General features: G+C 54.0%; 10 protein-coding genes across 10 annotated transcripts; 4 read left to right on the forward strand and 6 right to left on the reverse strand.

The window, feature by feature from the left end:
• Nucleotides 1–1,399: 1,399 nt before the first annotated feature.
• PG986_005503 (uncharacterized protein) lies at nucleotides 1,400–3,336 on the forward strand (the record flags this gene model as incomplete). The annotated part of the gene is made up of 3 exons (XM_066841725.1): nucleotides 1,400–1,664; nucleotides 1,769–1,855; nucleotides 1,964–3,336. 3 exons carry the CDS (start codon nucleotides 1,400–1,402, stop codon nucleotides 3,334–3,336), a joined length of 1,725 nt encoding a protein of 574 aa, XP_066701587.1.
• Nucleotides 3,337–3,585: 249 nt separating this feature from the next.
• On the reverse strand, nucleotides 3,586–4,560 carry PG986_005504 (uncharacterized protein; the record flags this gene model as incomplete). Its single annotated transcript, XM_066841726.1, has 1 exon — nucleotides 3,586–4,560. One exon carries the CDS (start codon nucleotides 4,558–4,560, stop codon nucleotides 3,586–3,588), a length of 975 nt encoding a protein of 324 aa, XP_066701588.1.
• Nucleotides 4,561–6,914: 2,354 nt separating this feature from the next.
• Nucleotides 6,915–10,702, forward strand: PG986_005505 (Protein kinase C; the record flags this gene model as incomplete). Its single annotated transcript, XM_066841727.1, has 6 exons — nucleotides 6,915–7,674; nucleotides 7,722–8,705; nucleotides 8,763–9,867; nucleotides 9,917–10,118; nucleotides 10,174–10,579; nucleotides 10,641–10,702. The coding sequence occupies 6 exons, from the start codon at nucleotides 6,915–6,917 to the stop codon at nucleotides 10,700–10,702; spliced, it is 3,519 nt and encodes a 1,172-aa protein (XP_066701589.1).
• An 850-nt stretch (nucleotides 10,703–11,552) lies between these two features.
• PG986_005506 (uncharacterized protein) lies at nucleotides 11,553–12,954 on the reverse strand (the record flags this gene model as incomplete). The annotated part of the gene is made up of 2 exons (XM_066841728.1): nucleotides 11,553–12,584; nucleotides 12,679–12,954. The coding sequence occupies 2 exons, from the start codon at nucleotides 12,952–12,954 to the stop codon at nucleotides 11,553–11,555; spliced, it is 1,308 nt and encodes a 435-aa protein (XP_066701590.1).
• An 832-nt stretch (nucleotides 12,955–13,786) lies between these two features.
• Nucleotides 13,787–14,643, forward strand: PG986_005507 (2-3-diketo-5-methylthio-1-phosphopentane phosphatase; the record flags this gene model as incomplete). The annotated part of the gene is made up of 2 exons (XM_066841729.1): nucleotides 13,787–14,423; nucleotides 14,510–14,643. 2 exons carry the CDS (start codon nucleotides 13,787–13,789, stop codon nucleotides 14,641–14,643), a joined length of 771 nt encoding a protein of 256 aa, XP_066701591.1.
• Nucleotides 14,644–15,528: 885 nt separating this feature from the next.
• PG986_005508 (uncharacterized protein) lies at nucleotides 15,529–17,440 on the reverse strand (the record flags this gene model as incomplete). Its single annotated transcript, XM_066841730.1, has 3 exons — nucleotides 15,529–16,397; nucleotides 16,600–16,865; nucleotides 17,034–17,440. 3 exons carry the CDS (start codon nucleotides 17,438–17,440, stop codon nucleotides 15,529–15,531), a joined length of 1,542 nt encoding a protein of 513 aa, XP_066701592.1.
• Nucleotides 17,441–18,639: 1,199 nt separating this feature from the next.
• PG986_005509 (nucleic acid-binding protein) lies at nucleotides 18,640–19,102 on the forward strand (the record flags this gene model as incomplete). Its single annotated transcript, XM_066841731.1, has 2 exons — nucleotides 18,640–18,950; nucleotides 19,006–19,102. 2 exons carry the CDS (start codon nucleotides 18,640–18,642, stop codon nucleotides 19,100–19,102), a joined length of 408 nt encoding a protein of 135 aa, XP_066701593.1.
• Nucleotides 19,103–19,128: 26 nt separating this feature from the next.
• On the reverse strand, nucleotides 19,129–20,565 carry PG986_005510 (dolichyl-P-Man:Man(5)GlcNAc(2)-PP-dolichyl mannosyltransferase; the record flags this gene model as incomplete). Its single annotated transcript, XM_066841732.1, has 3 exons — nucleotides 19,129–20,028; nucleotides 20,099–20,343; nucleotides 20,415–20,565. The coding sequence occupies 3 exons, from the start codon at nucleotides 20,563–20,565 to the stop codon at nucleotides 19,129–19,131; spliced, it is 1,296 nt and encodes a 431-aa protein (XP_066701594.1).
• Nucleotides 20,566–21,023: 458 nt separating this feature from the next.
• On the reverse strand, nucleotides 21,024–22,288 carry PG986_005511 (D-amino-acid oxidase; the record flags this gene model as incomplete). The annotated part of the gene is made up of 5 exons (XM_066841733.1): nucleotides 21,024–21,605; nucleotides 21,646–21,854; nucleotides 21,917–22,014; nucleotides 22,070–22,207; nucleotides 22,266–22,288. 5 exons carry the CDS (start codon nucleotides 22,286–22,288, stop codon nucleotides 21,024–21,026), a joined length of 1,050 nt encoding a protein of 349 aa, XP_066701595.1.
• A 1,596-nt stretch (nucleotides 22,289–23,884) lies between these two features.
• PG986_005512 (uncharacterized protein) lies at nucleotides 23,885–26,102 on the reverse strand (the record flags this gene model as incomplete). The annotated part of the gene is made up of 5 exons (XM_066841734.1): nucleotides 23,885–24,166; nucleotides 24,451–24,710; nucleotides 24,827–25,329; nucleotides 25,440–25,691; nucleotides 26,086–26,102. 5 exons carry the CDS (start codon nucleotides 26,100–26,102, stop codon nucleotides 23,885–23,887), a joined length of 1,314 nt encoding a protein of 437 aa, XP_066701596.1.
• Nucleotides 26,103–27,040: the final 938 nt, after the last annotated feature.

Consider the following 27,040-nt stretch of genomic DNA (forward strand, 5'->3'; position numbering starts at 1 on the left):
ACGAGTTAATTCCCTTAAGCCCGAGCCCAAGCACGTTGTTCTCCATCGTGGTGTTGCAGTACTGACTGCCACGACAACTGTTCGGCGAGTTTCGATAGTACATCATGATGCACATCATCATCGTCGTGGCTGGGGAGCGGTAATAAGATGCGCAATCACCGGGATCCTGCATGCAATTCGTCTGTAGGTAAATATAGACGAACAAGAGTGGGTAGGTATAAGTAAGGGTCTGATTCAGCAAAGTGTCACCCGGGGGCAACGCATGCCATAACCTACATAGTCCTAGGGCCGGCATATGTTAATGTAGTGTCATGCGGCTGAGTTGGTCTCTCTGCAGGGTCCCAAATAATTGCCGGTTGACACGTCTTGTAGCCGCTTAAGTCCGCTAGGTGCAGTAGTGGCCTCACAGCGATTACAATTACCTACATGATGTAAGAACATTCTATGGTACGCGCAATCTCTCGTATGCTTTAATGTCGCTTCTGAAATTCTTGAATGCTCTCTAGTAGGATGTTATATTTATAATGTATAAATTTATATATATATATGCACGCACATATACTTAGTTATTGTTTGATGACAGAGGCTGGCAACACATTGACGAGACACATTCCCTTCTGACGTTGCATGATGTCTTGCTGTAAGTCGCTACGTATACAGATTACCCCCGTACCTGTATACGTTAGGTATGCCACCTACCTTCGTCTTTCAAGTCTAACCGGTTAAATTGAGAGATAAGCATACGTACTTACACATGTAAGTAGCCACTCAAAGAGCAGGATATTGATGCCATTCTCGGGTCGCAACCTCTTTTCAAAGCCTGCCACGGAGGTCCCTTTGTCTTGCGATGGGGTGAGATAATGATATAACTTTGCCAACGACAAATTCGCAACCCAGGTCGCAATGGGTTTCAGAGACCTGGTTCGCCTCTGACCAAGAGGTATGCTTATTCAAGTCTAATATGCCCGTACTTGGCACGAGGGAAACAGACTGGCCTTCCGCTGGAGACCTTTTAATACCTAAGTTAGGTACGAATGGAATGAGTAAATATAGGCATATAGCAGAGTAAGGCTTCCCACCACAATGTTATTTTATTCCTAGACGGGAGACAAGAACCCGACGGTTAAGATCATGCTCAATCGGACTCCATTTTTGGGTATTGGTAAGGGAAAAGAAAGACATTCGACATTCGGGCGGCCTGCAAAGATGTAGCCTGTAGGTACCCAGCGCCAGGTCCTTCCGAAAATTGGCGTTCTGGTCCGAGCGCGACGTGCCATTCATTCAAGGCCCCATTGGACTGACCCATGTCGCCTCTCAGCTTCTAACCTTGGTGCAATCCCATGCTCGCCGAGTATTAGAACTTTCAACCATCCTCATCACCAGTGCTATCAGCGACACCATGGCTGCGGGATCCGGCACCGGCGAGGTCTATCCCTTTACCCTCGCTCCTGGCAGCAGCGACGGCAAGGCCTGGGCAGATGGTGACTTCAACTCGGGTCATCAGAAGCTACCAGAAGATGATAAACGCCACATCGCCTGGCTATTCAGGCTCGGGGCCCTGCTCCGAGACCAGTTCCTACCAGGCCCTGAACACCAAGGCATGAATCCTCTCGCTCACTATATATCGAGGGGCACATGGACTGACCACAACAGATCGAGTCTATGTCCTCGACAAATTGCCGGATCACTATCATATACGCTATAAGACAGGTATGGTTGGCCTGACCACGTTCTAGAGCCTACCATCCTGACTAAGTACTCGGTATAGCTCAGAATCGCCTAGATTATTATCTATACGGCTACCCGTACGGCAACAAGCCCAAGGCTTTTCGGTCACCCAACGACTTCTTCCCACGTAAGCACATTTTTGAATTATGCCGTCTTCCTCTGACGCTTCGTCGCCCTGACGCGCGGGCGCAAAGGTTGTGTGACTTGCAGGGTGAACTTTTTCTAACCTGACCAGATCTTTTATGGATCGCTGGCGGTAGCAAGGATAAAAGCCTCTGCTCTTGTCAGCTCTGCAACCCTGAACAGGCAAAGCCGTCGTGGTGGCCGCAGCCAGCCCCTGTTCCTGCACCATCAGCTTCATCCTCTGTAGCTGCCCCAAGGGGCTCGTCTGTATCTACAGGAACTGCAGCAGTTTCAGCAACGCCCATGAGTAGGGCCGCATCTGCATCATCCGCGGCGACAAAGCCTGCTCCAGCTGCAAAACCAATACAACAACCAATGGCGGTCGCACCTGCTCAGCCCAAGACCATCCCCGGACCCGTGACTACTGACCCCTCTACCCATACACAAAACCCCGCCGTTGTTGGCAACCCAGCAATGGTCACTCAGCCAGACGACAAAGCCGTCTTCCGAGAAGGCGAAGCCGTTTGGTTCCTAACAAATCCTACATGGCGGTTAGGTATAGTGCTGCAGAAGCTTCCACCCGCGACCCAAGACGGTAGATTGCGATATATGATAAAGCAGCTAGCACACTCACTTCTGCAGCTGGAAGCTCATCTGAGGCCCGAGAACGAGATGCGGCCTTTCCTTGCATTCAGCGTTCCTGCCGTTAACCTCCCTGAACTGCAAAACACCTGGGTACGGAACGCGCCGTGGAGCCAAATCGTCGCCAAGTATGCCGGAGACAACCCTACAAGGCAGGAGCTTGTTGGAGTGGAAGGATCTAAGAAAGCCTTGATTGAGATTGACCACTCATACTCATTGTTCAACGTCATGTTGGATTCGAGGTCCAGTGGCGGTAAACTGGTCGTTCAAGGTATTTTTCTCGGCGCCGAAAGAATCAATGTCGGTGAGGCCGTTCGAATCCGACTCACCCCGCAAGAGATGAACCCAGCATGGCCCAAGAACATGCCTATCCTGATGGTTCTCAAGGAGATATTCACTGCCAAGAGTGGCGAAACCGACGGCCTGTTTTTCAGCGGTGACATCTACCGGCTAGAGGAGATTACCCGTCAGCAACCTGTTGTTGAACAGACTGAGATACCATCGGCAATGTTCAAGGAGAAGGTTTTCCGCGATGGTATCAGAGCCGCCGCTGGTACTCACTTCCAATGGGTACCCGTCCTTCAGAATGTGACAAAGGACGAAACGGTGATCAGAGGCAGATTCTACGAAACCTCACGGTTGATGGCTATTCTTGACCAGAATAAATTCGATGCAGCTCTAGCGAAGGGAGAAGTAGAAGACGTCCAGGCATATTTGAACAATCGTGCAGATTCCAAGGGCGTATATGTTGGGCGAAAGCAAAACCGGCTGGAAATGCTGGCTGGTGCGGTTCCCGACGACTTTGTCTTGCCCCTACCTGCAAGTATCCAGGAGGCTAGCTAAAGTGTCGGTTCCGCGGGTGTTACTTCGGGAAGAGGCAGAGAGAACACTATAATAGCTTAACGAACGTATGAATTAGAACACAAACACCCTGGGGGTTAAAACACCAGTAGCATATATCAACTCATGGTACCAGCTTCACGAACCTACGTTTGTGTTTGTTTTGTAGCAGGGCACGTATAGCTAGCTCCTCCGAAGTGTTGAACGTAGTCAGGTAAACACTGCCTCGACCTAGGTGTTTCGCTGACTCATCTACAGCTCTGCCCCTATAGGTGACCACCGCCCAGCCCCTACATCCTCATTGATACGCTTCACCACCTCGGGTGGCGGCGACTTGAAGAACTTGGCTTTCTGCAACCATTCCTCCTCATCCAGCGTCGACACTCGGCCTAGCACGCTGTTCCGATAGGGATACCTGCCATACCTTTCCAAGATGGGATAATGTACATCGAGCAGGGTACAAATCCAGAAACAGCCAGCGATCAAGCTGCTCTTTCCATCCTCTCCTCTTGATGGACCCCGGCGCGCCTCCAGCATGCGAGGAAACCCGTACAGATCCCACCGCACCTCGTTGGGCAGGTCCCGATACGGGTCTCGGGCGCCGCTCCCGCACTCGCTCTCCACGAGCACCCGCAGCTCTTCCGCCATGGCCACGGCCTCGTGCGCTAGGGTCTCATGATGCACGATGGGGGCCGCAAACCACAGCCGCACCCAGACAAAGTAGTCAAGTGAAACGCTGTCCTGCCATCGCGCCCAGCTGTGTGGCGACTGTCCTCCAGGAAGGGCACGGAGCTGTTGTGCCAGGGCGGCTGACAGCTCGCCGAAGTAGCCGTAGACCCAGCGGTCGTCCAGGGGCCCGTCCAGGAGCTCCCGGGGCGCCTGGTCCAGGATCAGCTGGAGGCCGAGGGCTTGCTCCGGGAAGGATGGATCCGCTGGGGGCGGCAGGAGGATCTCGAGCAGGTGCGTTATATCGATATTGGCGAGGCCGAGGGAGCCGAGGATCTTCAAGGCCGAAAGGCTCTTCTGGTGCAGAGAGGCTTCTTCTTCGGCCGTGATGGTTTGGTGCGGCGTGCTGTGGAGGGCGCCGCCGAAGAAGGTCCAGTCAATGGCTTCACTGAAGTCGATTGCGGCGTGCTTGTCCCAGGGTAGCTTCTCGGCCACGGTCAGGCTGAGAACTTCCGGGCTGAGGAGGGCCTTCAAATCTTCCGCTGCTGCTGCTATTGCCATGATGGTTATCTATAGATTGTCCCAATACCCTATATACTGTGGCCGGAACGAGGCATGATATTTGCTCTTAGTATATTTGATGATCGGTGGTGCTTTATAAGGATTTGGAGATGGGCATCAGATCTTACTGGGGAGGTCTTTACAGGGACCATGGATTGGTCGGCGACCGTCCATATGAAAGAGGTGAGATCTTAGCACTTGGCAAACACGAACACACGCACACCTATACACACCCCTGCATTGATTACACCAACTGATAGTACATCGCAACAGATGGGCATGTTGCGGGGATTGGCATTCCTAATCGACCGATCCATTGCTGTATGCTCCTATTTACGAGCCCAAAGATTATGTACGGTGGGCCGGTCGAGTTGCTGTTATAACCGAGTTTCAGCATTTGGCCATGCTGTTGGCCACGATGAACCAACATTGTTCCCGAGGCTGTCCCCGACGTCGATAGACCTTCCTCTACCTTACCGGGCCTGTCACAATGCAACCTGACTCACATGCTACAGCATGAGCCGATTTCCCTGGCCAAAGCTCCTTCTGCCCGCCATGCGACTTGCGACATGGATATGGGGTTGAAACGCAGCATGGATGGCGCGGGTTCAAGGACTTTAAAGCCTACGCATGCACAAAGGAAGTCCTACACAGTCATACAAAGTACAAGTGATACGCTTCGTGGATGCAGATAGGACTGACTGGCTATGATTGAAGTTGACAGGAAATACATACTTGGTAGCAGGCAGTTAGGCAGTTTAGGAATGTCATTTGTATGCATGGGCACACACAACATTAGATGTACTTACTTTACATAATCTCTGTTGCGGGCGACTTGCTCTAGAACCCTCTCGGCATGAGAGCATTGTTTTCGGACGCTTTCGCTAAGCAACAGGATGTTCCAACTTCCAAGCGGTTTGTTGATCAGGGCGTAAATGCCATCGGGCAGGAGAGAAGATACATCATCTCCGGTCTTGAAACCACAGGCAGCCCCAGGACTATTTCTTTGATTGAGAACTTGTCAACTTGAAGTTCCATTTCTTGCCTTGAATTCAAGTTCGCCTTGGTCGTGGTTCTTCCCTCCCCGCTTCATACTGCAATTGTTTACAGTACATACATACCTACCTACATACCTAATCCCCAATCCCCAATCCCCCTCTACTAAGCAATATTGAACCCACCTCTCTGCCACTTGAGAGGGGCCTTCTTTGCCGAGTTCCCTTTTGGAATCTCACCTCCCAATGCGAATTGTTCCTCGTCGGAGGTTTGCTGAAGGCACCGCTCGGTTGGTCGGATACATGTAAGTATTGACAGGAGGTCTTAATCTTCCAGCGCAGACCGTCTCTTTCTTTGTCCACCGACAGACATCCTTAACTAGAACACACCTGTTCGGTTTGTGTCGTTTTCCTTGCAGCCAGGAATATTCCCACCACAACTCTCACTCACTCATTTGATCTGGCGCCCCGCGAACATACTTACCTACCTACGTACATGTTCTTATGTTGACCTTGCACAGATTGCTGAAGTCGACGCGGCACATGGCAAGACAGGAGCTTTGAGTTCAAATCGGGAATCCAAGCTGCCACTACACGTACAGCACTCGAGATCCCTAGCCCCGACCGCATTCACTAACTAGTACGTACTTTGTGTTACTTGACTGGCGCCAGTTCGACTCGCCCGTGGCCTGTCTGCCTGTCTGTGCTTTCACTACGGGCGGCTCCCCTCTCTTTTGGCATCTCCCGTACCTTTTGCTCACCCCATCAATCCTGGCCATCCCAATCCGGGCACCCACACACAACATAGAAAACCCCGCCACAGCATCTCGTCATCGGCTTCGCACGCATCCTCCCCCTACGGACTGACTGTACACACTCTCTCTCTCGCACACACGCACACCACCACCCATCATTACACACCCATAACACGCTCTCACAGCGCTCATCCTCGCGCCACTCCTTCTCGAACCCCGGCCCAACAATCCCGACCTATTACCTTGGTGGGCTAATGTAGCCCAGCCGCCTTGGGGGTTTTTGCATTTCTACCTGTTTCTCTTCCACCTTATTGCGACCGCAGCCACTAAAACTGCTTTGTCCCCCCCCCACTAACGTTACGGCCCGTAAGGTCAAGATCCTCCTTCTCGGAAACTGAAGTCTTCCACTTTTTGCAATCCGTTAGTCTGCGAATCTCCTGGTCGCTCGATCTTGATGATCCTTTGGTTCCAATATCGATACAGGTAGCCGCTCCATTCGGCAGCCATTCTCTTCAGAGCCCCCTCGTCTCTGCTCAACCAACAAAGATCGCGCCCTCCCACAAAGCCTGGCCCCGCGCGTGACGACGCGCAACCCGCCGCCAGGATGAACGAAGAAGAACAGATGTCCCAGATCTACAAGAAGATCGAACGCGAGAAAGCTCTGCTTAATGCGGCCAACTCGATGCTTCAGCAGACGGGCAACGAAGATGTCAGATCCCGTATCAACAGTCAAATACGCGATGCCCGGAGAAATATCAGCTTCTTTGAGGAGAAGCTCCGAGACCTCCAAGTAAAGCGCTTAGGACAAGGAGTAGACAACATGAGTCTCAGCTCCGGTTCAACAGCAGTCGGTTCGGTACGACCCAAGAGTGGCTCGGATCTGCTCAACGACAGCGAAGGGCCGCCCACGCCGCCGCCCAAGGATGCCAGTGGTGGTGGTTACACGGGGCAAAGCGGTGATCGTGCATCGTACGGTTCGGCTCAATATAGTCAAATCGGTGGCCACGGTGACCTCATGCCTCCCCGGCATCCTTATGCCCCTCCGGGACCTGGCTCTGGCATGCCTAAATCCAGACCCAACTTCACCAAGCTCGATCTCATCAAATACGACACTCAGTACCTTGGCCCACGCATTCAGCTCATGCTCAGTCAAATCCAGTTCAAACTGAACGTCGAAGAGCAGTACCTCAAGGGTATCGAGAAGATGGTGCAGTTATATGGGATGGATGGCGACAGGAAGAGCAAGGCAGATGCAGCTGCCAAGCGGGTCGAGAGCAAACAGAAGATCCAGCTACTCAAGCAAGCGCTCAAGCGATACGAGGAATTGCATATTGACGATTTTGAGTCCGGCGATTCTCCCGACGGTACGTTTCTTGGCTGTTGTGGCGTACCTCAACTAACGCACGTCTAGATGACAGCATTAATATGCCCAACTTGCGTAAACCCCTTACTGGTCAACTCTCGTTCAGGGTCATTCAGGTCAGGGACGTAGACCATGCTAGTACGGCGCGGTTCTCCCGTGGCCCCGAGACATTTGTTGCTGTGAAGGTCGAAGACAACATTGTCGCGCGTACCAAAGTTGCACGCAATGATAGATGGGAAGGCGAATACCACAACATTGAAGTCAGGGAAGCAAACGAGATAGAGCTCACGGTCTACGATAAGCCTGGCGAGCATGCCCTTCCCATCGGCATGCTTTGGGTTCGAATCTCCGACATTATCGAGGAGATGCGCCGCAAGCGAATCGAGGCTGAGGTTAACAACTCTGGATGGGTCTCCGCGAACCAGATTGGCAACTCTGGCGCACCACCTCCGCAATTCCCAATGACACCACAGCAGCCTCAATTCAGTCCGCCTCCTGGATCTCCAGGCCCCCAGAGTCCTCCACAGCAGCAGCAGTCTTTTGGCGCCCAAGCCGCTCCGCAGATTGCCAATCAGCCGATCGATGCCTGGTTTGCTCTGGAGCCCTCAGGTGGGATTCACCTCCAACTGAACTTCACGAAGATGAACAAGGATCGTCGGCCTGTAGATCTTGGTCTTGGTCGTAAAGGAGCTGTACGTCAGAGGAAGGAAGAAGTACATGAGATGTACGGACACAAGTTTGTCCAGCACCAGTTTTACAACATCATGCGTTGTGCGCTATGCGGCGACTTTCTCAAGTACTCCGCCGGTATGCAGTGCGAGGACTGCAAGTACACCTGCCACACGAAATGCTACAGCAGCGTCGTTACCAAGTGTATTAGCAAGTCTAATGCCGAGACGGACCCGGACGAAGAGAAGATCAACCACCGTATTCCTCACAGGTTCACGCCATTCTCCAACGTTACAGCCAACTGGTGCTGCCACTGTGGTTACATGCTTCCATTTGGCAAGAAGAATTGCCGAAAGTGTTCAGGTAAGAAGAAGGCGTTTTGTTTTGGCTGACCGCAGAGGCTAATCTCGTCTCGTATAGAATGCCAATCCACAGCTCACGCTGCTTGTGTGCATTTGGTGCCCGACTTTTGTGGTATGAGTATGGCGGTGGCCAATCAAATCCTCGAAGGCATTCGAACTCAAAAGCAACGACAGTCCAAGGTGTCATCGTTGAGCGAGAGAACCCTGCGACAGGGGAAAATGAGCCCTTCAAGCGAGGGCCCAAGCTCTCCATATGGTGGTCCTTCCTACCAGACCAGTATGTCCTCACAGGCATCACAAGAGGCAACCAACGCAGCCAAGGCAATGTATGCTGGCCAAACGTCTCCGCAAAGGCCCATGCATCCGGAGCGCACTTCAACAGGTGGTTCTATGGCCGCTGCCGCCGCTGCCACGGCCGCTATGAGCGGCACGATGGCCTCTCAGGGCCCGCGACCCTCAACCTCACAATACTCGGATCCATCCGCTGGCCGGACTGGGTCGTACAGCAGTGGTCCCGTTGATCCCTATGAAGATCCGTATGCGCAGAGCCAGGGGTATGGCGTTCCCCAACAGCCCAAGTACAATCCTCAAGCGTATGCCAATGTCGATAATTATTCCAGCCAGCCACAGATGCAGCAGCCGCAACCAAGTCGTCCCGCTCAGTCACAGCAGCTGCCCCCGCAGCAGCCGCAGCAGGCTATGTATCAACCGAGTGCCCCCATTATCCCCAAGCCTTCTGCAGTTGAGCCTGTGACTTCTGCTGTGTCCAGTTCGGGAGCGCCTGCTTCATCCAGAAAGCCGCTGCCTCTTGCGACAGACCCGGGAACCGGCCAGCGAATTGGCTTGGATCATTTCAATTTCTTGGCTGTCCTTGGAAAGGGTAACTTCGGAAAAGTCATGTTGGCAGAGACTAAGAAGTCCAGGCGCCTTTTTGCGATCAAGGTTTTGAAGAAGGAGTTTATCATCGAGAACGACGAGGTGGAAAGCATACGATCAGAGAAGAGAGTCTTCCTGATTGCCAACCGAGAACGACATCCGTTCCTGACGAACCTCCATGCCTGCTTCCAAACAGAAACCCGAGTCTACTTCGTCATGGAGTACATTAGTGGTGGTGATTTGATGTTGCACATTCAGCGCGGCAAATTCGGGCCAAAGCGCGCACAGTAAGTCATATTTGCTACGTTGCATTCATTCGCGGCTAACCTCTTGCAGATTCTACGCCGCCGAGGTTTGTTTGGCGCTGAAGTACTTCCATGAAAACGGCGTCATTTACCGTGATCTTAAACTCGACAACATTCTGTTGACCCTGGATGGCCACATCAAGATCGCCGATTACGGTCTGTGCAAGGAAGACATGTGGTACGGGTCTACCACGAGCACATTCTGCGGAACCCCCGAGTTCATGGCACCCGAAGTAGGTTTAGTTACGAGAACTATACGGGCTGCCTTTGTACTAACGTGCGCTGTAGATTCTATTGGATAAGAAATATGGCCGTGCTGTCGACTGGTGGGCATTCGGAGTGCTGATCTACCAAATGCTTCTGCAACAGTCTCCGTTCCGAGGTGAGGACGAGGATGAGATTTACGATGCTATCCTGGCAGATGAGCCGCTATACCCTATCCATATGCCGCGAGACTCCGTGTCCATTCTGCAAAAGCTTCTCACAAGGGAGCCCGATCAGCGCCTTGGGAGCGGGCCCACAGACGCTCAAGAGATCATGAACCAGCCATTCTTCCGCAACATCAACTGGGATGATATCTACCACAAGCGAGAGGCCCCGCCGTTCATGCCGCAGATCAAGAATGCAACGGATACCAGCAACTTCGATTCAGAGTTTACTAGTGTTACACCTGTACTCACTCCCGTGCAGTCGGGTAAGTCGAGTTCCTTGTTATGCCAACCCTGGTCCACTACACAGACTAACAATTTCTATAGTACTTTCGCAAGCTATGCAGGAGGAGTTCCGCGGATTCTCGTACACGTCCGACTTTGAATAAGCACTGGTGTTCCATGAATACCCAACATTAATTAATCGGGCAGTGTATCGCGGATGACATCCAATTCAGAGCTTGGCCAATCCTCGACGCAGGACATCGTTGATTAACAGCGGGCAAAGTCCAGTTCGTCATTGCTGCCCTATTCCCTTCGTGCGGCTCTTGAACAGTTAAAGTACTGAGAGGTATTGAGCAATTCTGGGCACCGTCATGTTTCGTCATTCGCTCTTCCAGCATGTTCTACGATAAAGCGTTCGTTGTTTTGAATCAGTACGGCCGGATGAAAAATGCGAGGAGAATGTGCTGAATGGCGGGCGACTCTTGAGAAGAGTCGGAAGTATGAATATAGAAGGTAGCGCTTTAGAGTGATGTGTGGATGTGGAGGCTTTACCGTCCATGCATGTACGAGGAAAGGAGAAGGGGGACGCCTGTGAATGCCGTTTCAGGGAAAACACGTCTTCTCTGCATATCTGCATCCAGTTGCCCCCCTTCCGCCCTCGAATTCTGATATCTTCACCATCTTCAAATAGAAAGCAAACTCGCCGTAGCGGCTCATGTCTAATGGTTTACGATTGCTAATACAGAAAACCTCTTACTCTATCGAAGATTGGTCTTCGGCCAAGCCCCCCGCATATTGAACTTAGTAGTAAGAGTGCCACAGTGCGACATGACCTGGTGTTGTGTTTGCCCTGATATATTTACACGTCGACCTCGGGGTCGTGATGATAAGTACATCTCATTTTTTACAGGTTTCGTTTCTTCAAACATTATACATATATACATGTAGTTTTCTCATTGCAAGACTGAAGAGAGGGGATGGCTCTCTCGTCTCCAAAAGGGGCCTCTCCTTTGTTCACGTTCTCCTCACGAAGAAAACGGCAATGGTACCCGCCACGGCGGCACCAGCCGCGACACCTTCTAATGCTACTAATGATACATCCCGCATCCGTATGGCGACCTTGCGATCGCTCACCAGATCACGGGCGGCGTCTTTCCAAGTTGACGGTGTTGTTATAATTTCCCGCCAGGACGCCGCCGGCGTGGAAGGCAACTCTGCAGAATCGATCTCCACGGGTATCCCCTCCGCCATAATAACGGGATCAGGGCTGTCAGTTATCTCCGCTGCTGCCGGGGTGGTAGTGTGGGCCGCCGCCGTCGTCAACGCCTCGGCCTGTTGTCGCTGCCGTCGCTCCTCTTCTCTCTCGAAGTCGCGGGCGATGCGCTCCTCCTCAAGGGCCTCGCGGACCTTCTGCTCGAAGCCGCGGACGAGACGGGCGCGGCGCCAGGGCTCGGCGCCGAACTGCAGGACAAGGAAGAGCAGGACGTTGACGCCCATGAGGCCCCAGGTGCCCCAGGTGCTCATGCGGCGGATCTTGTCGCTCCAAATCTGCTCCTCGTGGTAGCGAGCCAGGATGCCGGAGCTGAGGTCGTGGTTGAGGCGTTCCGTCTCGCGCTCGGCCTCCTCGAGCTCGCGGGCGCTGTCGGCGACGCCCGTCTCGAGCTCGTAGTCGGAGCGGTAGAGGCTGGTGAAGCGCTCGAAGTCGGCGGGGGTCCAGGTCTTCTGCCGGGCCAGCAGGGTCGTCACCTCGCGCTGCGTGGCGGAGCGCTCGTCGACGCGCGACTTGTAGGTGTTGCGGGTCTCGTGCAGGTGCTCTTGGGCCGCGGCCAGGGAGGCCTCGAGGTCCGAGATGCGCGATTTCAGCGTCTCGATGCCGGTGTAGCCGGTCAGGACGTTGACGCGCTGCGAGGCCCGGAACAGGGAGGACTGGAAGCGGTCCATGAAGGAGGCGAACTTGTCGGCCATGGGGGAGGCGGTCGTGGATTGCGAGGGCAGAGACGGGTCGGCCGTCATGGTGCTGGAGGCGGGGGCCTGCTGGTCGGAGGTCTTTTTGAACGCCGTGCCATCTTTGGAGAGGGGGCTGGCATGGGCAGAGGATTCTGAAGAGCTCGAAGAAGGTGACGATGAGGGAGTGCGAGACGAAGACGAGGATGATGACGGTGTAGTCGGCGGCGGGGGCGGTTTCCGAGACATTGCTGGGGTCGAGATGTGAAAAGTCGGGGGGCGTTCCGCCATCAGGAGGAGGCCTGGAGGAGAAGCGGCGTAGCTGGCTCTTGGACTTGGGATTGAAGCTGTAGTCGTCGAGGACGAGCTTGAGCGTCCTCGAGGGAGACACGGCGGATATTGCCGGGGCTTGCTCGTGCAGCAAGCGTGTGGTGATCCCGAGTATGGGCCGCCATACTCGAGAAGGTGGCATGTTTCAATGGAGGTGGGATTGAAACAGTCTCGCAACACCTTCGAGGTGCTGGAGGCTGGCTTGCTCGAAGCTCAAGGCTGGGGTTTGCCAATATAGCCAGCCCAATGGATTGATTTGGTGTCGACACAATGGGTAGCCCTGTACATGTAGGTAGTGGTAGTCGGTCCCTACTTACCTACCTAACACCACGTATAGAGTAGAGTGGCACGTAACGCTGTAAAAAACCTGAGGTCCGAGGCACACCGAGTCCAGTGGTCCGTTCCGTCATGCCCGATAAGATCGGAGATGCTGGTCGGGGCCCTCACCGCCTGCCCGTCGCAGACAGCAGGAGCAGGGCCCTCGTTGGATGATCGCTGCATCGCCCTGTCTTGCCTGTCCGCCCCACCTGCCCTCGACTTGGATGGAGGGGTAGCTTTCTCTTTCTCTTTCTCGTCGGCCCAATGGGCGGGACTATCTTGTGTTTTGCTGATAAGTAACAGGAAATCCAATTGATCGGTCACGGCCAGATACCAAGTACAAGAGTAAATAGTATGCAGTGTTCTGAGTCGCGACAAGTTCTGCAACTCTTCATTAACCTGCCCCCTTTCCTCTTCCCCTTCCTCTTCCTCTTCCCCATATCCCAAACTCGCGGCAAAACTTCCTAGACAGGCGTCTTATTATATACCCTCTCGTATAGGTGCACTCGTTTCACCGACCCAACCTGAATTATATCGCATTCATTTTTGCGTGACGTCATCCTATCCTATAGACTTTTTTTTCTTCTACAAAAGTGCCAACCAAGTTCGCTCCTTCAGACCGGGACAGAAAGGAAGACAGATACGTCTCAGCAACCATGGGCTCAACCAACCAGACCAACCTGCCTGCCCTGGCCACAAACCCCAAGGCCATCTTCTTCACCGATTTCGATGGCACCATCACGCTCCAGGACACCAATGACTACATGACAGACAACCTGGGCTTCGGGTACCCGAAACGCCGCAGCAACATGGACGACGTGCTCGACGGCAAGCGCACCTTTGCCGACGCCTTCAAGGAGATGCTGGACAGCGTCAAGACGCCCTTCGACGAGTGCCTGCGCGTGCTGAAAGACAACATCAAGCTGGACCCGGCCTTCAAGGACTTCTTCGATTGGTGCCGCGCCAACAACGTTCCGGTCGTCGTGCTGTCCGGCGGCATGAAGCCCGTCATCCGCACCCTGCTGGCCCATCTGGTCGGCGACGAGGCCGTCAAGCATATGCAGATTGTCAGCAGCGACGTGGCGCCGAGCCCCGGCCACAGCGACATCAACGAGGAGGGCGGCTGGACCATTGCCTACCACGACGAAAGCGAGCACGGCCACGACAAGAGCCTGGAGATCCGCCCGTACGCCGCCCTCAAGGAGCGTCCCGTCATGTTCTACGCCGGCGACGGGGTGTCGGATCTTTCGGCCGCGAAGGAGACGGATTTGCTGTTCGCTAGGGCCGGCCGGGGTAAGTCATCGGGCCTTTATCGGTGCCAACGAAGAGGAGACATGCCGTGCATAAAACTTGCTAACTTGTGCTCCTCCCCCAAACAGACCTGGTCATCTACTGCGAGAGAGAAAAGGTGCCTTTCACCGTCTTCCACAGCTTCTCGGACATCCACAAGATTGTCCAGAGTGTCGTTGAGGGCAAGCAGACCGTCCAAGAGGCTGCTACCGGTCGCAACTAAAGTATATACATGATGACCCTTCCCAAGCTGGTACGCGATAGATTTGGGCCTTTTTGGACATTTACGATTCATGCAAATTAGATATGATAGAAATGAAATAGAGGAATAGGCTCGGCGTTCACATGGGTTGCACTACCAACGACACTCCAGAGATCCAACGGCCGCACGCCTTATTGGAACTTCTTACTCCGCATTCTCGCGTATATCAGTGTACGCCGAGGGGGATCCCACAGCTTCCAACGTAATTATGCATTTCAGAAATTTCCGGCTTATTATCTTCACATACAAGACCGCGACCAAGGGCCGGGGTTAGAGGAGTCACCGTGCCCTCCATATCTGCCGGCGTCAGCCTGCCGCAGCTGCAACGAAGATCCACATCATGATGATATCGTTCGTTCAATTGCCGCCTCAACTGATACTGAACCCCGATCAATTTTCAAGACGGTTCCAGGCGCACACGAGAAGAAAATACCTCGCCTTTATCTGGGGTCCGGAATCTTGATCGTGTGGTTATGGCACGATGTATACTGGACAAGCTGACCCACCCAGGCCTGCGTTTCCAAGAGACGCCGAATAATTGACCGGAAAGGGGATCCTCTGATGTTTTAGAAGCCTCGCGCCTAATACAAGAAGCTGGAGGCCGGACGCCGCGCAAACCCAAACAAATCCACACTATTTCATGGCATCTACTGATCTATATACCTCTTTCTACATCCATCTGCAGCTTCGATCAGTACACCAGTCCTTTGAACAGAGCAACCAGTAGTCGAAGCCATGGCCTCTAAACAAAGCATCATCTCCCTGCACACGATGATCACCAAGTCCATGATCTCGTCCAAGAAGAAGTCCCACCGGATCGCCTCCCCCGCTCTACACCCGGCAGCTCTACTCGGTCCTCTTCCGGACCGCGGGGATGCCGTACCAGCAGACCGTCATGGCGGCGAAGAGGGCGATGGCGATGGGGTGCAGGACAAAGGTGCCCGCGACCTGCGCCAGCATGCCGGTGGTGAAGGGCGCCACGGCCCCGCCCGAGCTGCCGAACGCGCTGATGACGCCGAGGCCGCTGACCTGCTCGCGCCGGCTCAACGACTTGGTGAACACCGAGGCGGCGCAGGGGTAGACGGGCCCCAGCAACAAGCCGACGACGGCGAGCGCCACCGAGTCCCCGATTACGTTGGGCACCCACCACACCAGGGCCTCGAAGACGGCCGAGCCGGCCACGAGGACGTACACGAACGTCTTCTCGCCGACGCCGACGCGGCTCGCGAGCGGCGACAGCAGGAACCGGCCCAGCGTGATGCCCGCCCAAAAGCCCGCCATCACATACCCGATCGACGACGGGTCCACGCCGCTCGCGGGCCGCTCCGTCATCAGAAAGGAGATGACCCAGCCCGAGATGGAGACCTCGGCGCCCTGGTAGGCGAATATGAACAGGGCGCCGAGGACCACGGCTTTGGACTTGAACGCGGCGAACATGGCGCTGCTACTGCTGCCAACTACCGACGGTGATGCGGCGGCCGGGGTAGTAGTCGCCGTCGTGGTGGGTAGTGAAGAAACAACATCTTCCCGTTCATACCCCCAGAATGCCCATGTCGCAAAGCCAAGGTTGATGACGGCCAAGGACAGGGTGAGGAAGTAGTAACGCGACCAGACGGTATGCCCAACAGTCACTATTGTGGTGGCGATGATGGGCCCCACGGTACCTCCTATCCCATAGCTACCATGCATGGCGCCAAGCATGGCAGTTCCGTAACCTATATGGTCGCTATGTTAGTCTTGCAGTAGCATGAAAGAAATAACAAATCAATGCCATCCCTTGCAATGGAAAAATGAGAAGAAAAAACGACTTCTCCCAACCACCGCGAATGTCCCGTTTGAGTGACTAACAGGCTACGGCGGAAGAAGTAGGCCCAGCTCAGGTAGTAACATGTTAGATAAATAATTCGGGGCACTCACGCAAGTTGCCGCAGAAAACATTCCCAATAGCTAGACTCACAGCGTAGCCGAACCCGATGAAGAAGAAGCATATCACCACGAGCGGGAACGGCGCCGTGCAGACCATGGGGATGTAGCCGCAGGTCATCAAGACCTGGCTCAAGGCCAGCGTTTTGGCTCGGCCCAGCCGGGCCCAGGTCGTGTCGATGAAGGGCGCGGCCATGATGAAGCCGAGGGCGTTGCCGATGAAGATGAGCGATACCACAGCGTAGCCGATATTGTAGTGACTGGGGTGTTTTTTCGTTTAGTTTATCGAGACCATTTGCAGTGATGATGATTTGCATGCAGGCTTTTGGAAGAGTGGTAGTACTCTCTTTCGAAAGTAAATCCAAAAAAAGGGGGGGGTGTTGTTGTATACAAGGCAGGCCACATAACTTAGCAAGAGGTTTACTTACGTCTCCATATACGGGATCAAAGCACCGGGCGCGGCGTCGTTGAGCCCGCCCAGGAGCTGCATCAGACAGATCGACATCAGCCTGTACCGGTTCATGGGCGGGTCGGATAGGCTCTGCAAAGCCTCGACGGCCTCAACTTCTCCCGCGGCAGCGGCTCCTCCACCTATGCTCGACGTGGGAGATGGAGGGCCGGAGACGCCGCCGCCGCTGCCAGCAGCCGTGGCTCGCGCCGACACTGCTGCTTCCCCATCTCGAGAACCAACGGGGCTTGACAGCGGTTTAGTGGTTGCCTGCAGTTCGATGTCGTCGTCCCGCTGCGGCACGGCGGGATACGTTCGCGCGACGACCCGCTCGGGTGCGGTCGGTAACGCGGAAGCGGATTCCACATGGACCAGGGCCCCAAACATGGGCGAGCCCATCAGAAATGTGTGCAGAGATGGGATACCCTGAATTAAGAGCACAGCTGGAAGCAGAGGACGCGGCAGTGGAGTCTCTACCCAACGGGGACGAATGACTGAAGGAGCGATCTGAAAGAAAGGAAAGTACGTTCAGCAGCAAAATGTATTTGAGCCAAACCCACCATGGCTTCTTTTTCTCTGCTTCCCTAGATTGGAAATATGGCGGCGAGTTGTAATCAGCTAGTGAGTGAGGCTCACCGATGAACCCTAAATAGACTCTGGCGATATACGGAAGTCATTGGCAGCGGGGAATAGTACATACGATGACGGCCTCTCTCGTTGGTTATCTGACAAAGCATCATCCTGATCATGATGATAAACAAGCATGGCTAAAGACGCACCTAGATAGGTAAGTGGCACACCCACTACGGAGAAACCGTCGTAGAAACTACATGTACCTACGGTGGCCAGCCGGCCAGCCGCGAGACCGGCCCCTGGGGGTGATAAGTGGTAGTGAGTGTTCCAGTCCCGGTCAAGCAGAGGCAGAAAGGGAAGCGGGTAAGACTACATGTAGGTTCTTCTTTAGGCATGGGTCCCCCGCATTTTCGTGACTGCCCCAAGGCGCGGGGGGACGGGGTCAAGCTGCAATGAACTCCGCCTGGCTCCGCGGGTCTAATCGCTGTACAATATGTGTAGTCCCAAGTCAAACAATGCATGCGATAACTACTAGGTACACGCATATATCAGGCCCGTACAGAAAACGGCCTGTACGTCTATCATAAATCTCATGGCATGGTCTGTCGCAAGACAAACAGCTTTGACGTACTGGGGTCGGCATCGTAATCCAAATGCACAAAGGTGGGTGACATGAGGTGTGAAGCGGCCTTGTCGAGTGGTGCTGTTACTTGCCCACAGCAAGCTCGAGAAGTGTCACAAATCATCGGCAGAAGCTCCATATGCTGTGGCTCAAATTTGTTGTTTCATTATTTCTTGTTGTATATCGTGCAGAAACCTACTTGGGCTACTGCTGTTCAGCTTGGATATCTGAACTTATGGATCGGAAGAACTCCGGTAGATTCAGAGCCCATAGTAGCTGCCAAAAACTGCCCATTCTTGCGTCCTCAAATCCTCATCAGCGCACTTTTCTCCATACCACCTCGGACTGAACCCTGCACATCAAACCCCAAAGCAGACGCTAGGATTCAAACATGGGCAGGCCTAAGCGTGATATCCGTGCTGCGGCTGAGGAGGCCATGACCCCTCCGGATACGCTCGGCGAGAACCAGTCTCTCGCCCGTGTCATCAAGGCCGAGGGAAACAACATGTACAGCTGTCTCTTGCCCAGCCGAAAGACCGTCGTCGTGGAACTCGCCGATCGCTTCCGAAACACCATATGGATTAAGCGCGGTGGTTACGTTCTGGTTGACCTGTACCCTGCTCCCGAAGCCAAGAGCAGAGCCGAGGGCGGCATTTCCAACATCGTCCGCGACGAGAAAGCATGGCGCAAGCAGAGCTACTGGTACCTTCAAACTCTTTCTATTGCAGTCAAATCGTGTTGACTAACCTGACCTTAGGCCCAAGGAGTTCGCAAAGAATACCTACGACGACGAGGATGAAGACGAGTCCAACGTCGGCAAGATGCCTCCTTCCGATTCGGAGGATGACGAGTGATAGATCAATGCTGTCCCTTGCATCAATCACGTCTTCTTCGCTCTCGACAGTGACCGTGGCGCATGCTCAAAATCCTGGTTTGCTGCAAACCAGGACGAAATCGTAGTAATTACCATCACGGCGATTACAACACCAGAACTGACAGAGGTGCTGGGAAACACATTCCAAGCCCACTCTTGGACTGCCCACAGCCCATATTGGAATACGGGGTGAGCGCCACTTCGCCACAGGAGGTACGGAGTGGCCCAGGCGATATAGGTATAGAACTGATAGTGAAGGGACCGCGCGAAAAGGAGTCCGATGATATTGGCCGAAAGTATGGTCGTCATGATGTACGTCGCAGTGACACCCGAGGCCACCATAGGCTCTTCCTGGGCACTGAAGGGCGAGTGGAACTGTAAGATGGGAGCTACGATCGCCGCTAGAGGCTTGTGCGAAGGCTTCAGCCACTTTTGGATTGCAAAAGTGACCAGGACTGCCACGTGCAGACCTAGGAGTAAAAGAGCAAAGGGTCGACTGAGAAAGATATCTTCGCCGACGAAACGCCAATTGACGGTCCACTTGAAGAAGAACTGCCGCGACAGCTCAAAAGCTCGTGACAAGTAGCCGCGTGCATTTTCCTTCAGAAAGGGAGCGCCAATGACGAACTGAACCTGAGCAATGACCGCAGCCGACCTGATAGCTCCCGTGTAACCCCGGCCTTGGAGTAGGATGACGCCAACGGCAGGCAGAATCAGCAGAAGAGTCATTTTGATACCCAGACCCCATGTGAAGGCCAGGCAGCCGAGAGTCCATGCCTTGCGCTGAAAACAGAAGATGGTGGCCCAGAAGAAGAAGACGGCAAAGCAATCGTTGAAACAACGTAGGACGAATATGCTGTGCAGGCGCTTGGATGCGATCAACAGAGGAAAGACGTACGGAGGGGCCTGGCGAGGTTAGTTATATGCTCACTCAGGCGCCTTCCAGGAAGGAAGTTCTGCCGCCTGGGAAACGTACCTTGGCTTTCCAGTAGCACATCATGACAAGTGCCAGGGTGACCATGTATAGACCCGCAAAGAGCTCCTGCGCGAGGAGAATGTTGGTTCCGTGGTCGGTGAGGTTGTACAGCGCGGTATAGGTGTATACATGGGCGGCCGGGTAGACGAGAGGGCCGGTGCCTCCCTTGATGACGGTGTAATCGCGTTCGCCTGACACATACTGGGCAACCTGTTCCATGTATGCCTTCCAGTCAATCTCGGTGTCTACGAAGCATGCTTTGTCAGTACTCGGTCCCAGAACACGGTAGGTTGGCTTCGGCATTGCAGCAGCTTACAGGGGACCTTCCAGATGATCAGGGCGCACAGCGCGGCATCGAGGAAGAACAGGCCGAGCGGCACCAGCTTGGCGAGGACATGGCGACGGTTCGCAATGTCGAAGGCTAGATTGCGAGCCTGCGCAACGAGTCCTGGCTGGTGATCTGCCATGGTGGTATTGGTTTTAGCGGCCAGGATGGATGGATGCTAAGCTGCGCTACGCGTTCAGCCGCGTTGATGTATTGACAGAATGACGTTCAGTTAAGGCCAGATTGAGACATGCATTGTCCAGGCTCTTTGCTTATTGGGGGGTGCTCTGGCCGGGCTGGAGGGGGATTTGACACGCTAAAATCAGATGGTAGCGCTTGGGGTTCAGACGGTAAGTCGCCAAGGCCGCTAAAACCTCCACTAACTCGACGAAGAGGCCGTCAGCAAGCCACTTACTCGACGGGTTCGGCAATCGCTTATAACTTCAGCTCGTTGGGCGGGTGCACTTGCACTACAGCTGCACAGGAGTACATTATTTCGCAGTATGGTTTTCTTCGTCAAATCCGTAGCAGGTAAGACCAGAGGCTATTTCGCTTCCATCCAACGTGGATTCTTGTGTACATCCATCCACGGGCTCTCACTTACAGCTTGGGCTGGTTCAGAGCTTCGTCAACCAGCTCAACCACACGCTCAGCACATCCATACGAACCCTGATATCCCCAGCCAGCATGCCCGTAGTTGTGAACAACCCAAGTGCCGCCTATCTTCTCCTTCTCTAGGCGCACGCCGCCATTTCGATATGGTCGAAGCCCGACTCCGTGCCGAACGACATCGAGTCCCTGCACGCCCTTGCCATCGGCCAGCTCGGGGACCATCTCTACCGCACGCTTCATGATCCGCAAGGCCGTGTTCGGGTCGGCCTGGCTCTCCCACTGGCCCTTCTGGTAGGTGCCGCCCAGGATGGTGCCCCCTCCGGCCGCACGCGTCATGATGTAGAAGACGTCGCCCTCGGCGTCGTCGGTGCCCGACTTGGTGACCATGTAGGGGGCCTCGTTCCTGACCACCACGACCTGGCCCCGGACGGGAACGACGTCCTGGTCGGCGACGCCCCCGAGTCGCGACGCCATCAGCCCCGTCGTGTTGATGACCAAGTCGACCTTCGCCTTCTTGGAGCCCCCCCGCGTGACCCCATGCGGCGGCCTCGGAGATGTGCTGGAGAACGCCTCGCTTGAACACGACGCCGTTCGCGCGGCACTTCCCTACCAGCCACGGCAGGTAGAGCATGGTGTTGATGCAGACGGAGGTGAACTCGGCACCCGAAGCCACGCCTCTCGGGAGCTCGTCTTTGGAAAGCTCACGGAAATCCTCAAACAGGGTCTTGTACCAGGGGTCCTCCTTGAATAGGCCGTCAAAGGCGTACTCCCCACCGCGTAGCTTCTGGAGGTCCTTCTCTCTCCGGTACACGCGCGATTCTTTTGGAGGGGTTTTGTTAGTATGGTACATGGTTGAGCATGGCTTTTAGCTGTATACATACTCATTTTATGAATGCCGGTCTCGGGGACCTCCTCGGCTAATCTCTTCAATTCTGGCCATGTTTGCCGCTCCCATCGGCTCGACGGCTTGGTGGCCATCCTTGGTTTTATTAGCACCGGGCCAGAGTTGCGTAAGACGAGATTGCTTTGCTTACGGCAGAACATTTGCGCCAGCCCATGGGGATGCGTATTCTATATCATAGTCTCCGGGCATGTGCTTTGCAACGACCGTGATGGTGTTGGCACTTTCTTTGGACAAGAGGTAGGCTGAGGTCAGTCCAGACACCCCGGCGCTTTGTGAAATAGTGTTAGTCTTGAGCTCGTGAATAGTTTCGGGCTGGCTCTACATACCCGACTACAACTATATTAGGCATGGCCGCTGATCTCGGTTGGGTTCGGCCGAGGTAAGTCGAGGGGGGTTGGTTCTTTGGTCAGCAGAGACCCTATTGCGCCTGTTGAGTGAGCACCGGTTCTTTGGCAAGAACGATGGCTAGGATACGCATATGTTACCACTGATCGGGACTACGTGAACTATATGTATGTTTATAGTTGAGATAACGGCTATGCAGTAGCAAAGCGATCGGCGTCGACATAGGACGCGAAGGGCGTTGGCGTCCAGGCCATTGGCCAATCGGCTTTCATCGGCGGCGGGGCCCTCTGCTCTATCGAAAGCCGAGTCGACCTAATTCGGACCATGTCCGTACTTTCACCACTCATGAGATAAGCTCATGTCAGTTGCAATCATCATGGGTGATGCACTGCAACAACGGCTTAGAGTATCGTGTGATGTTGTTCGGCTTCGGCGTGACTCATAAACTATTGGACTCGGCACATCCTCCTCAATCAACTCAGCGGGTTACCTATCGTCACTCTTGCCGGTCTTCTGCCGTATTGCAAGTTGGACAATTCCCCCAGAGACTTCGGACAACATGATCTTCGTCGGTGTTCCTTTCTCCCCGGGATGAGATTCACTGTTATATCGGACAGGACCGGCGCATATGCCTTATAGAGAAGAAATGAGATTCCAGGTTCCTTGGTGCTGACTGTCCCGCTGGTCTTACATGCACTGAAGCATGAGAGATGATACGTATGTTTCACGAATTTAGGCTGCAGCACCATACCATGATATAGACCTGCAAGATGCTGAAGACAAAGGATATCCTCATATTGTGACAGCAATATGCCATTAAGCCACCCCCTGTAGCTCCTAGCGTACACCACTGCAGCTTCCTCCGTATCATATAACACTCAGCGCAGACTCAGAACACGAAAAGGTTGAATACCTTATGGGATAAATCACATAGGCATTACTGGCGAGCGTAGATGCTACTACCATGACTTCCACTCGCACTCTCCTATTACCGCCGATTCTGATGGCAGAAGTAGTGAAGTGCAGCAGCAAATCTGGTGATCAGATCCACCGATCCACCGCCTTAATGTGCCTAGCTCGTGTTATTGATATGTCGCTTCTAGGAAGCGGATGGCTTTAATATACCTAGATGAGATAGACACCATGTACAAACCAGAAGAACGAAAGACGCAGGGGCCTGGCTCTGTATCGACCGGTCCATTGGTATAATGGGATTGCACCTGCTACGCATCCCATAAACAAGTCGATCTACCTCAAAGGCCCCATTTCCGACGACGACCGACTACCCAGATGGACTTCGCCCTTGATGGAGGCTTCGTCATGCATGATGGCCTAACTACTTAGACATGCTGAAATATATCATTTCAGACCTGTATCCGCTCCAGACCGGGCTATGATTGCAAAGGAAAATCAGTCATATTCAATGGGTGGGTAAAGAGCAGATGCAGATAGCAGCCAAGAGGATCTGTACGCTGAAGATGTTGATAGGGAATCTTCCCATCGTGCGTTCACCACAACGGCAATGCGAGTAACTTCTACTACCCCTTGTTGAAGTCCCAGTGTATAAAGGGTTGTGTCTCTTTCGCCTTTTCTCTGGGGATCAGTTCTCGTCATCACCCAACTGAAAGACAGCTTGATTACCCCTATACTTATACTCAACATCCTTCTCACACCAAGTTCTCCGATTTTCACACACAATAGATACACAATGTCGGTCGAGGAGCCCCAGTCCGTCAAGATTCCTGACAACAACCAGGCAGTCTGGCTTGCCTACGCCAATGAAGTCAAGGGCTACCTTCTCGGGGCGACCCAGGTTGGCCCCAAGCAGCGTCTCTACATCGCGCCGCCCTCGCGTGTATTTGGTGGTGGTGCCGGCAGCGCCCTGCCCGTCTTCAACAAGCGAATCCACGATTACTCCAACTACTTGATGGAGAATGACGGCTCTCCTTTCTACGTGAAGACGGACATTGACTACATCCAGTATCTGGCCAGGTACGTCTTCCAAACTCAACGACCTTCTCGTTTCCGTGCATGTTAGGTTCATCCAAGCTAACTTGAGCGTCACAACAAGATGGATGGAATTCGTCAAACCTGTGAGTCAGTCCCTCTTATAAACCAAATCTCCGAACAGCCCTTCCCCCTTCTTCCAAGCACGCTCTTGCTCACTTGTGCTCCTAGGACAATGCCACTAGCGCGACGGCCAAGGAAGAGCTCGCCAAGCTCCGCTCGGAGCTGGAGATGCGGAAGCAGAGCTACGCGAACCAGGAGAAGAAGGAGCTGCAGGCGTACAAGAGGTACGTGCTCGAGTGCCGCGAGCGGGCCGAGGACCCGGAGCCCTACGAGGACCACGTCTCGGACAAGCTCGGGAACCTGCACGAGGGCTGGCGGAACACGGCCGCCAAGGTCGAGAACAAGACGCGCGAGGTCTATGGGTCGGTCTACGCCAACATCCTCCGCAAGCTGAACCAGGCCCAGGACAGTGTCACTTCGACGCCCGGGTACGTTTCCTCTCCATCTTCTCTCTTTCTCCTTTTCAACGTACAAGGGGACATGAGCCGTGCATCTAATACGTCACCGATTGTGGGTTGGCCAGAATCACCATGCCAGCCACGGACCGCGAGTACAAGGCCTCTGAGACCGTGGACGCCGCCAACGTGTACCAGCGCCCGGCCTGGACCCTGGGCGGCTTTGAGACGCACGCCAAGCAGATCGCGAGCCTCACCGCCGCCGACGCCAAGAACAACGTGGTCTGGGACATCAGCGCGAGCAAGGGCCAGAGCCGCAAGTGGGAGGCCTTCGGGCAGTCGAGCAGCGCGGCGCAGTCCGGCCCCAACAACTTCCTCGTCGCGAGCCACGACGCCTCGAGCAGCCGCGAGTCCAAGCTCGATCAGGGCCTCAACGACGTCGTCGACGACATGACGCTGCGTCTCGCCTTCAAGCGCGTCGAGACGTACGACATCAGCGCCGGCGGCTGGACCAGCAACCTCGACATGTTCAAGCTCGAGGAGGGCGTCCAGTACAAGGAATACGTAAGACAAGCGTGTCCTTGCTTTTCAACCCCTTTTCCTTGCCCAAAAGCTATGAAGTGGCATAGACCCCCCTTTCCCCCAATATAGAACTTTGAGCTAATGAGCTTTACTTCCCACCCCTCTTACAGGTCAAGCCACAGGCTCTGCTTATCGGCTACGGCCCGTCTATGGACGTGACCTTCTCGGACAGCGCCAAGGCCAGCTTCGAGAAGAGCCTGCATAAGGCGCAGGAAAGCTCGTCGACGGGCCTCAAGATCCTTGGCATGCCCATCACTGCCAGCTCGAGCAGCGCGTCCTCCTCTTCGGAGAAGAGCACGGGGGAGGCCCACTACAACAAGGACTCGGGCCTGCACATTCGCCCGGCGGAGAAGTTGTAAGCTTTGTCTCACCTTATTCTGGTTCCTCACTACCCCGAACTCCCTTATTATTTCCCCCTATGGTAGCTAGCCAGAGCCTATCTGCCTTTCTATACGGTTCATACTTGGTTAGCTGGTTCTTTCTAACCGTTTTGTTAACTGCATAGGTACCCCGTTGTCTTGGGTGTTCTTGGCAGTGTCATCAAGTTGCCTGTGGGGGAAGAACTGAGGGCACTTTTCTTTTTCTTTCAATAGGTTTGTGTGGCATGAATGATGATGGGATTCCAGTCTGGAAGCTATTGCATCCATGTGCACAACCAGTGACCTCCGTGGTTCATGTGACGTTACAAAGATGGAATCTGTCCTTGGGTCCCTTTCTCCCCCTGAGAAGCAACACTCCTTTTGACATCACTTACTAAAAATTGAACGGCATTTCCAATATGGACCTTATAAATGCTTCCAGCTGATGACTGAAACTGTTGTGCGCTTATGACTTGCCAGCTGAGAGTATGGGGGCTGAACTTTCAGACAGGGCACAGCGTGTAACTACCAATTTCGATACCGGCCAGGCATGCAGTACAAATAAATCACATATTGATGAGACTCCCTGCAATCCAATGAAAGGCCTGGACCCTATGTCAGCAAAGGCCTTTGAAAGAGGCTAGATCTCTTGCAGACTTGGTTTATTTGCGACGATAGGCGCCAGTGTTACATCCACACACACACAGAGACACACAGCATGCTTGGTAAGCGATTCAAGACGCGATCTAGGAGAAATGCTGGACTCGGCGCGCTTACTGGCCCGCCACCTCTCTATCCGGCACAACTGAGCAGTGGGCCAGAAGAAGGAATGCGATGAGATGACGCCTGGCTGACCGACTTAATCCGTTCCCCAGTCCACCCGCGGTCTCATTGGCAATAGAGCAAAATCCAGTGCAGCGGCACGGGCTGAATAAGCAATTATACGCCGCCTCTGTTTTCCCCCGTCTCATGATTCATCCCCCCTTTTGGAATACAGCCGGCTGGCGCGTTTGTTATAGCTCTATGTGTGTGTGTGTAACACTGACGATCCGGTTCGACGGTACCGATTTCTTTAGCGAATGCGACTCGAGGGCCAAAAAAGAAACAAGTGTAACGATGACAGGTCAATTTCATGTTTGCTTCTTGAGACTTGGACCGTTTTCTGACCATGTGCGCGTATCCCCCAGCAAGCTGTTGAAAATAAGAGGAGCAACATTGTCGGTCAAGTCAAGGGGCAGAGGGAAGAGGGAGGGCTGGAGAGAAAACGAACGTAGGGGTTTCGTCATGCCTTCGCTTCTTTTCTTCAACGGAAAGGGCAAAGCTGGGTCCTCGGGTCGCTGGGGGGCTTCC

The sequence above is a fragment of the Apiospora aurea genome (genome assembly GCF_038362705.1).
Source record: "Apiospora aurea strain CBS 24483 chromosome Unknown utg000004l_segment0_segment0, whole genome shotgun sequence".
Lineage (NCBI taxonomy): Eukaryota > Fungi > Ascomycota > Sordariomycetes > Amphisphaeriales > Apiosporaceae > Apiospora > Apiospora aurea.